Below are 10658 nucleotides of genomic sequence, written 5' to 3' on the forward strand. Positions count from 1 at the left end.
CCCCTGCTAAATGTCTCTGATTTATTGTTTTCCTGATAGTTTTGTCTTTTTTTTGCCCTGATCCCTTGTATGGTTTTCCTATGTTCCTCCATGAGTGAAACCATACAATATTTTTCTTTTTCCTTCTCACTTATTTCACTGAGCATAATTCCTTCTAGCTCCATCCATGTTGCTGCAAATGGCATGAATGTATCTTTTTTTTTTTTAACGGGTTTATTTTTTATTTTTTAAAGATTTCTTTATTTATTTATATTCACCAGAGCCAGAGCGGGGAGCAGAGCAGGCAGAAGTGTTAGGGGGAAGTGATGTCCTGTGTTAATCCCATACAGGCTTTGTGGACTCCACCCCCACTCCAGACTAAAGCCATCAAGACTCTGGGAAAGACAAATCCCATCACCACCCAGGGAGGGTGGCTGGGACCTAAAGGTGGAGTTGGGCAGCCAGGTTGGATATAAAAAACCAAACACGTGGGCCTTGGGCTCTCTCTGGCTCGCGATGGCTTGCCTCCCGGCTTCACCGCTCCTGGCTGGCGGCCAGCTCTCAGAGCGCCATTTTGGGATTCCTGATCGGCGGATCGGGTAGGACTCATTTAAAACTTTGTCTCCCACTTTTCTCCCAGAGCTGTACATTTCCTCATTTCCCCTTCCCTTGTAAATAAACCTTTTATTAACCTTTCACGTGTGCCTGCAGTAGAGCTTTGATAAGTCCTTTTAAGCGCGCGGGTGAGGACCCACAGTCAGGCACCCCATTTTGTATCGGGGCTGCTCTACAACAGAAGGACCGAAGTACACTGCTGAGGGGAGCATTGGGCGGCAGGAGAGGTCTGCGTGTCATGTGGGACACTTGCCGGTGGCCGGGGATTGAACCGACGCTGCAGAGGCTGCTGGCAGCTTCGCAGCCCAGCGCTCAACTGCTGCACCACCAGAGGAGGCCCATGAGTATATCTTTTTTGATTGCTGAATAGTATTCCATTGTGTATATATACCACATATTCTTGATCTGGTCATCTGTTTTGGGTTATCATTTAGCTAATGTCAATCAACATAGGAGTGCAGGTTTCCTTTCAGATTAGTATTTTTGTAGAACACCTCATTCTAAAACCTATATGATACAGCTAAAACTCTACCAGAGTAAACAGAGAAAGGGCTATCAAAGTAGAAAGATTGAGAATACTTTGGAAATTCATCTTTTAGAATAAAGTGGAACAGAACAAACTAGGAGTGAAGTAAGATGAAATTAATACAATAATGAAAAATGAATGAAAGGATCTACAAGTAAAAAATAGGCAATAACAATGCCTAAAAAACAAAAAATTCTCAGGCAGGAAAGTTTTTGCTGCACCTCCCCCTGCAGTGACCTTTAGGGTTAACATTCCCTAGGTCCGGCTGGGCAACCAGCGCGCATGGGAAGAACAGCAAAACCCTACATACCTGCTGCACCTCCCCCCGCAGTGACCTTTAGGAAGGGCTTTCGCCACAGTCCCTAGGTCCGGCTGGGCAACCAGCGCGCAGGGGGAGAACAGCATAACACCCTGAAGCAGAGGAAGCACAGCGGAAGTTCCCTGAAAAGACAGAAGCTTATCAAAAGATAACGACCACCAGGAACCCCTACAAGAATGCTACAAACTTTAATCCCTTATTTATCTTTCTAAACTTCCTTCTTTCTTCTACAAAAGTCATTGCTTGTTATGTAGATCACCTCCCTCATGGTGATAGACTGAGCCCATGAGCAAGCTGATTTCATTGATATTCATTGTCCCTGTGCCTTTGGAAAACATATATATTGGTCACAAACTCAAAGAAAATTACACTCAGATTTTCACTCTTAAAGTGTGTCTGTTTGTCATTTCTTTCACCGATGCCCTGACCACCCTGCACGCTTCTCTCAACCCTGAGGTGGCCTCATCATCTACTGCTGTGCTGGTCCGTGGCAAGTTTTTGCATTGGATCGTCCTTTATGACATTAAGGCTCTATCATAGGCTGAGGGATACACAGGTAATATTTTGGAACTAGGCATCTTCCATAGCTAAGTTTCTATCCCACAACATGACAGAGAACCAGAAAACATAAAAGGGATCTAGAACCACACAAGAGGACTGAGGGAAGCCAACAGAATGCAGGAACAAGAGGAAAATGTCTGGAGTTGGGTTGAGACTGGTCATTGGGTCAAATTTACGAAGGATGGAATGCAGCAGGGAATTTGAGAATCTTTGGGACCATGACATTAGTACTCAACAAGGGAAAAGGCTTGGCTGGCTCTGGGAGGTCAGAAACAGTCCAGGCTGGGATCTACAGGAGCAGATAGATATTCTTCCTAGGTGCTCCAGAGGACGATGACCGTGATGATGGAGGTGGCCATGAAGAGCAAGTAGAGGCGGAAGAGCAGGGCGTCCATCATGTGGCTGAACTGCACCCACAGGCTGACCAAGTGCTGCTTCTGAGCCTCATCTTCCTGCTGGGCCCTCTTTGACCCAGGATGCCCATTTATCTCTGCCTCCCTGGGACCTGGCACCTTCCCCACCAACTCCACAGGCTCCTTCACACCTTCAGAGAGAGAGAAGCCTTGGACTCAGCCTTGGGCTGGGAGGCTCACCCACTTGGGGAGGAGGGGGAACAGGAAAGGATGCAGGAACAGAGAAGTGGAGGTACTGGGAGATGAGGGTGGGCCGGGCTGATTTCCCTTACCAGGCAGGTGGGCAGGAGTGGGGCCCAGGCTCCTGTTTCCCTGCTGGGGCTCAGTGGGGCAGCACTTCAGTGGGCGGGCGCAGTGGAGGATCAGAGAGTGGAGCCAGCGAGGCATGGGTGGGGGCTGGGTGGTGGCCAGGTGCAGCAGGTAGGTGATGAAGATGGTCTCCAGCAGGCTGACCACCATCAGGGACAGACACAGGGCAAAGTAGACACCTGAAGGGAAGGAGCCCTTGAATGAAGGCCAGAGGTGCCACCACGACTACTCTCTCCTTCTAATCCCACCCTGGCAGGCATAGAACCTCCTTCCCCCAGTATATCTTTCTTCCTTGAGCTACTTCAGTCAGTCCTTCCCACCCTTTTCTTCCCAAAGGTTGGTGGGACCATACTGATGAGGGGGGTGCCATTGGTGGGGAGCAAGTCGTTCATCATGAGCAGGAAGACATTGTAGCCCAGCAGAAGGGTTATCTTGAATGGGGCACGACTCCCACTTTCTGCTGGTAGGTAGAAGCTGAGGGTGTCAATGGCTATCAGAAAACTGCTGGGCACCAGGAGGTTTAGGACATAGAGTCTGGTTCTTCGCCTGATGGCCACCTGGTGGGAGGAGAGAGGGAAACGAGGAAGGGATTAGGAGGCTGCCAGGTATAGCAGTCAATGTTTTTGTCCCTGCCTTTCGCATTGGTCTGATATCACCCTGAGATCCAGAGATGTACAGGATGCACCTTCATAATTAAGAACAGAACCTGCCAAGGGAGAGGAGACCAGAGCAATTAAATTTTAGTAAGGAGAGTGTGGACAAGCAACCAGGAGGAAGGGTTCTGGACTCTGGCAGAAATGAGACTGAAAAACCTTAAAACTTAGATCTATCCTTTGGGGGAGATTCTAGGCAAGGATAGAAGCAAGGAAGAAGGAAAAAGCAAGGATTTCTGAGCTTACATAGAATATGATCTGATCATATAGGTTGCTGCCCACAGACATCTTCTGGGTGGCCTTGTTGATACCCAAAAGCTCCCACTCTCCATGGGTCTGAACGATGTCCTGGGATGTATCAGTTATTTCCCACACTTCTTTCTCCATGCCCAGCAACATGTTATCCACTGAAAGGAAGACCCCAATCATTTTTCAAGGATATAGTTTCCTATAGACTCACAATACTTTCTCTCTTTTTAAAAAAGATTTGTTTATTTATGCATACAAGAACTGCGGTATAGGCCAGAGGTGTGGGGGTGGGAGGATTCCCCAGAGACAGAGCGGGGAACAGAACAGGTAGACTGACTGAAATACACTGCTGAGGGGAGCAGTAGGCGAGTCAGGAGAGGTCTGCTGCGCCATGTGGGTTGCTTCCTGGCCGTCCGGGGATGAAACTTGTGCTGCAGAGGCTGCAGATAGCTTCACAGTGTGGTGCTTAACCCCTTGAGCCACCAGGGAGGCCCCAGTACTCTCTTTTTCTATTCTTTCATTCAACACTTATTTTTGAGTACCTACCATGTGGTAGAAACTTTGCTAGGAGTTGGGGATAGTAACAACAAGAGAGGCTTGGGTTCTACTTTTATGTAAAATATTTAAACATTCGTAGAGCCTTAATCCTTGCTCTCCCCATACCCCTTGATTACCATTTACTCATAGTTTCTTTATATTTTCTTTTCTATTGTTTGTTCTCATTCACCCTCACTGCTTAGACCTCACTGCAACTTACCTGTGTAGAGGAATGAGCTGAAGGTAAGCGTGCAGTTCTGTTGGTCAAAGGGGAAGTAGAAGATGTCTAAGTTGCAGATACTAGACACTTTCATGGGTTTCTTATACTTGATGCGACCTTCATTATTTATATATGCTGTGAGGCCTTTTGGGGTCTTATCTATGTCAATGCTGTAAGAGAGAGGAGGTGGGAGGTAGGTGCTGTAGTTTTTCTTCTTACCTTTCTGTCATTTTTCAGCCATCTAAGACTAATTATAGTGGCTTCTGAGATAAGCTATAAACTCTACTGATACCAGGAGATGGGGGTCCCCTGTAGCTTTCCCCGTGTCCTTAATACACACAACTCTGCGATGAAAATGTCTGGGAGCCACAGCTTCTGGGTTGCCACACTGATCTTCGTGATGCCCTCACACTCCTCTGGGTTCCATCTGATAAATGGGTTATCCCAGACCTAGGGCCCAGGTGGAGAAAAGTTGAGAGTTTGGCATGAATTGAGATTTTTTTTCTTGCCCTTTGATTTTTATTAAAAAAAAAAGAAGTTATGAAGTATTTAAAGCACATAGAAAAGTATATAAAATAATACTATATAATAAACATCTCTGTATTTACCATCCATTACTCCTCACCCCCTCCAAGAAATTGGAATGACAGTCGAAACTCCCTGTGCTATGGGTGTATGGGTGGAGGGAATTTTACAGGGACTACACCTGAGAGGAGAAAGCAAACATTGTACAAAAATGAACAAAGGGTGGCACAAGGGATTAAGCAACGCACTATGAAGCAATCCGCAGCCTCTGCAGCACGAGTTCGCTAGTTCGATCCCCGGCCAGCCAGGGAGCAACACTCATGGAGCGGCAGACCTCTCCTGACTTGCCCGCTGCTCCCCTCAGCAGTGTATTTCAGTCAGTCTGCCTGTTCTGTCCCCCACTCTATCTCTGGTGAATCCTCTCACCCCCCACACCTCTGGCCTGTACCCCATCTCTTGTATGCATAAATAAATCTTTAAAAAAATGAACAAAGATGTAATATATATATATATATATGCATATGAAGAAATGAATAGGAAACTTTTTTCTAGAACATTAAAATTGGATATTTAGCAAACAAACAAACAAACTCCCTGTGTCTATTTCTTTTTTCTTTTTTTTTTTAAAGATTTGTTTATTTATTTAACTATCTTCCAGGGGCCTTTTCACCAGTCTATTTCTTGGAGGCCTTGAATAAGCCTTCGGGTTCTTTGAAATCAAGAGAATTACTGATTTTCCTTTTCTTGGTGGGTAACAGACACAACCCTCTTTTGTCACTGTGATAACCTTTTTTTTTTTTTTAAGATTTATTTATTTATACAAGCACTGGGTACAGTCAGAAGTGTGGGAGGGTGAGAGAATTCACCAGAGCCAGAGCGGGGGAACAGAATAGGCAGCCTGACGAAATACACTGCTGAGGGGAGCAGTGGGCGCAGCAGGAGAGGTCTGTCGCGCCATGTGGGACCCTCGCTGGTGGCTGGGGAATGAACTGGCGCTGTAGAGGCTGTGGGCAGCTTCACAGGCCAGCGCTCAACTGCTGCGCCACCAGGGGAGGCCTACTGTGATAACCTTTTTAATCTTCCTTTTCAAGGCTGGTACACTTCTCTGGAAACTGTATTTTTTTTTTTTAATTTTCTTACATCATTGCTCATTTTTGTGCAATATTTGATTTCTCCCCTTGGGTAACATTTCCATAATTCTCCCATCACCACAGCACCCATGAACCATGACCACAGTCCCTTGTGCTCTTCCCTCTCCTGTTTTTACCTCTCTCCCTCCCTCTCCCCTGCTGTATGCTTCAAATCTATAGTTTGCCTGCAAGTTTTGCATTTTTCCTGATCATTTGTTCGGTTTCTCTATATTCCACCTATAAGTAGACCATCTGATATTTGTCTTTTTCCTTCTGACTTATTTTGCTTAGCGTAATCCCTTCTAGCTCCATCCATGTTGCTGCAAAAGGCATGAGTTTATCTTTTCTGATTGCTGAATAGTATTCCATTGAATGTATATACCACATCTTCTTGACCCACTCCTCTTTTTGGGGGGCATTTAGCTTGTCTCCATATCTTAGCTATTGTAAATAGTGTTGCCATTAACATAGGAGTGCACGTTTCCTTTTGAATTAATGTTTTTATGTCCTTTGGGTAAATTCCTAGGAGTGGAAGAAGCTGTTTTCAAGGTTTGCCCAGTTCTGGGCATGCTTGTTTAGCCTCTGGGTACTTTCACTGTCCACAATTGCATTCTGTGGAACCACAGACAGAGAGAGAGCTGTGTATGCATTAACTAAAGGTTTGTATTATATCAGGGCTTCTCAAGTCTTATTGTGCATAAAAAACACCTGGGGATTGTGTTGGACTATAGATTAGCATGTAGGGTGCTTAACTCACTCTAGTTTGCCTGAGACATTCTTGGTTTTAGTATCAAAGGTGCTATGTCCTGAGAATTTTTCAGTCTTGGGCATGCTGGGATGGCTGGTCATGCTAGGTGAGGCCCAAGATTGAGTGCATGTCTAAACTTCTAGGTGGCAGGATCAGTCAGCGCTGTCCAGCTGGGAACCACACTTTGAGAGCAAGGTTAGATGATCATTACTGTTCTACTTCCTTCTCTTTCCCCTTATCTCTTTTCTCTCTTTTCCCCTTTCATTTTTTTCTTAATTAATTTACTTTCATTTCCCCCTCATTTTTTAATCAATGCACTTAAGACATAAATTTTCCACGGAGTTATACTTTGGCTATATTTCATAGGTTTTGCTATATAGTGTCCTACTTTTCTAACTCATACATTCTATTTAATTATTTTATTTTCTCTTTAACCCAAGGTATTTGGAAATTTAATTTTAAATTCCCAAGAAATAAGGCTTGAAGAAGGGGGGGGGCGACTAGCCTATTGTAGTTTCTATTTTCTTGTATTATATTATAGACTGGGGTCTAGAAAAATTTTGTTTTCTTGGTTTTGTTGAGATCTGTATTATGGCCAAAAGTACAAGTTTAGGGAATATTCCATCTGTGTCAGATAGATTTTTCGGGTTCATTTGTACAAAGTTTAATGTGTTTATTAAAGCAAGTATCTTAATTGCACGATTAAAAATCACTGTGTGTTTATTCCTTTTCTACTTGATTTTTGAAACAGCATATTAAAATCTTTGCCCATATTAAAATCATTATGGGTTTTTTAATTTCTTCCACATATGTTTCACAATTATGCTAAAGGTCATATTTATTATGTCTTTGTTAAAAATCCTGACTATAAATGAAAGGAGAGAAGCCATACCATTTCCAACCACAAGAATGATGACAAGAGTTGTAGCTGTTCATCCTGCCAAAAGAGTTTCCTGTTTAGAGCATGTTTCTGCTAAGAAGTCTGTCCCCAAATACCCATTTTGTTCTCCAACCCCCAAGGTATTTAAAAAGGGTGCTGTGCTCAAGACTAATATTATAGACCAACAACAAGATCTGGATTAAAGTATATGAATTAGGACCTGGGCGGGAGGCTTCACAACAGGACTGGATTCCAGTAGTGCTTCTCAACCCTGGCTGTGTTTTAGATGTCCTTAAGGAGCTTAAAAATACAGGTTCCCTATGTTCCCTCCAATCAAAACTTCTGGGAGTAGAGCCTGGATAATAGTACGCAGTCAGAGTAGAGAATCACTAAGTGAAAAGAAATTCTCTCCCATGTACTGTTATACCTCATCCTGCTAAACTAGATAGTTTCTTTGTGATCCCCTTGGGATATTGCCATACAGCAAGAATCGAGGAATTTCAGTGTGGTTAAAGGCTCTAGGGATTGCCTTCTCAAGGACCTGGAAAATAATGAAGGCTACTAAGGAGGACCAGAGGGGTCAGCACTCACCACATCCAGGATGGCAGACATGGTGAAGGAGATGTTCACTTGGGTGGGTATGCTGAAGTTGGTGACTGGACGGAAGGCTTTCCTGTCAAACACTGAATCCAGAAGAGCGGGATATAGTCCATGTTGGCCAAACCTTGGGCAATTGGTGGTGAAAGTACTGACCCTTCCTGTGGTGGACATGGGATGTATGAGATAAGGGCGAGAACTTTCATCATTCCTACATGAGAGGAACCACAGTTTAGAAGCTTGGGGGTAGCATGTGGTAATAACTATAGCTACTATTTGTTGAATATTGACTATGTGCTTGCTATAGTGTAAGCCCTTTAAATAGACAACCTCATTTAATTCTCCCTAGCCTCTATCAGAAACTATTTTTTAAAATAATTTTATTTATTTATTCATGTTTTTTATATCATTCTTCATTTTTTTTTTACAATGTAGGCTTTCTCATCTCAGTTATAGTTCCCATAAAATTCCCACCACCAATTCACCCGTGTACCATCACCATAGTCCCTGTGCTCTTCCCTCCCCTGTTTTGATTCTACTCCCTTCTCCTCTGCTGCAGAATGTCTCTGGTTTATAGTTACCTGTTGATTATGATTTTCACTTTATTATAATAACTTTTTCCCCCCGATCCCTTATTTGGATCCTCTATATTCCTCCTATAAGTGACACCATCCGGTATTTTTCTTTTTCAAAAAATTTTTTAAGTTTCAATAATATACGAATTAACTGAGATACAATAGAAGAAATAAATTCCCAAGGTCAAATAGATGATAAAAGATGGAAACTGCATTTGATCTGAACCCAGGTTTTGTCTGGTGTTGCTATAGTACACACCTCAGTGATGAGAAGGAGAATGGGGGAGGAGGGTACTGAGGGGTCCAGAGGCTCGGTGCTTCCCTCTAAGGGGGGGGCGAGGGGAGGGGGAGAATGGGTTGGGCTAGGAGGCAAATGATGGATGCAAATGATGTAAGCTGAATTCAGGCTCCAGCATCCTTGCTGAGGTTTCTGTCTCCATGCAAAACATGCCCAAATCTATATGCAAACTGAATCCTGGGACAGTGATAGCCATTAGATCAGATTACAGTCCTGGGGCCCCAAGGAGAACACTTTTATTTAACTGCTCCAACCTTCCTTCTCCCTATTTTACTGATCAACCAAATATCAACTTTCTTTTGAGGTGTTGCCATCCCCCTCTTCTGACTAATATAGACTCCAATTCTCTTCTGGCAGAAATTTGTTAGAGGAATAACATCTATAATGAGAGAGATGGTTGATGACCTTGAGTCAAGGATATCGAACCTTATCCATTTGCACAGTCACAGTGTTCTCCAGGCAAATCCTTAAGAGGCGGAGGGCAAAACAGGGGAGAGAACACAAGGGAATATGGTGATAGTTCATGGGTGATATGGTGGTGGGAGATCTTTGGGGACTACAACAATATAAATTTTTTTATTAATTAATAAAAAATATTCTTGAATTATTTTATGACCAAGGAATATTTATTTGCCAATTACTGTCTGTGAGTGACCCAAGCAGTATTTATAATGTTTAACTGACTAAATCAGGTATACAATGCCTCTTCCCTCTAATGGCCTCTACAGTCACTTCTGGTTCAGTCCTCTCCTGTGCCCTCTTATCCAGAAGGGGTGTGGCAACCTTAAGAAAAAGTCAGAACTATCAAGCTGACTATTTATTGGCATCTATCAAATGCCAGGCACTGTGCTATTTACTTTCTTTCATAGACTCCTCACAGCCCTAAAAGATAGGTTCCTCATTCACAGATGAGGAAACTAAGGCTCAAAGAAGTCAAACAATTCACCCAAGGTTATACAACTAGCAAGGTGAAGGGCCAAGATTCAAATCCAGGTCTGTCTGTCTCCAAATCCCATGCTCTTTCCACTAGACCACATTAACTTCCTGGAAAAGAAGCATGTTCTATTTTCATTCTTATCTAAACTAGAGCATTTGGATCTAACAGGTGGAAGAAGTTATGACTAAAAGAGAGTGCTTTGCTATCTGAGGGTAGAATTTCATAACTGAAAAGAGAAAGGATTACTCTTGTGTATAGGAAGATGCATGGGTATAGAGGCTAAATGGGACAGAAGACAATTGGGATAGTTCATGGGAGGAAAAACAGAAGTATTCTTGTATAGGGCATCACTGGAAGGGGATTTTCTGTCTGTCAGAGAATAAAAGTCTATTAGGCATTATGGTAACATAGTTATGATATAACAATGCCCATCTTAGATCATCTTCAGGAGTTGGAAATTTGGAAGAAGTTCCCAGGTGTTCTACAAGAGAGGGTCCTTGATCTATTTTGCCTTTCTTACCTTGAAACAGAAGACCAAGAACAAGGTAGAAGAAGACTTTCTCCCTGTGGAACCAGCTTCCTTCCAT

General features: G+C 43.4%; 1 protein-coding gene across 2 annotated transcripts; it reads right to left on the reverse strand.

Annotated features, from left to right (window-relative positions):
- Positions 1–2314: 2314 nt before the first annotated feature.
- On the reverse strand, positions 2315–10658 carry LOC311169213 (5-hydroxytryptamine receptor 3E-like; the record flags this gene model as incomplete). 2 transcript variants are annotated; one of them, XM_084230991.1, is made up of 9 exons in its annotated part: positions 2315–2544; positions 2686–2901; positions 3075–3279; positions 3622–3782; positions 4382–4551; positions 4722–4831; positions 7677–7721; positions 8256–8422; positions 10592–10658. In XM_084230991.1, the coding sequence occupies 9 exons, from the start codon at positions 10656–10658 to the stop codon at positions 2315–2317; spliced, it is 1371 nt and encodes a 456-aa protein (XP_084087117.1). The 2 variants fall into 2 exon arrangements, with proteins under 2 accessions (XP_084087117.1, XP_084087118.1); XM_084230992.1 differs by lacking the exon at positions 7677–7721.

This window comes from Talpa europaea (assembly GCF_964194135.1).
Source record: "Talpa europaea genome assembly, chromosome: 4".
Lineage (NCBI taxonomy): Eukaryota > Metazoa > Chordata > Mammalia > Eulipotyphla > Talpidae > Talpa > Talpa europaea.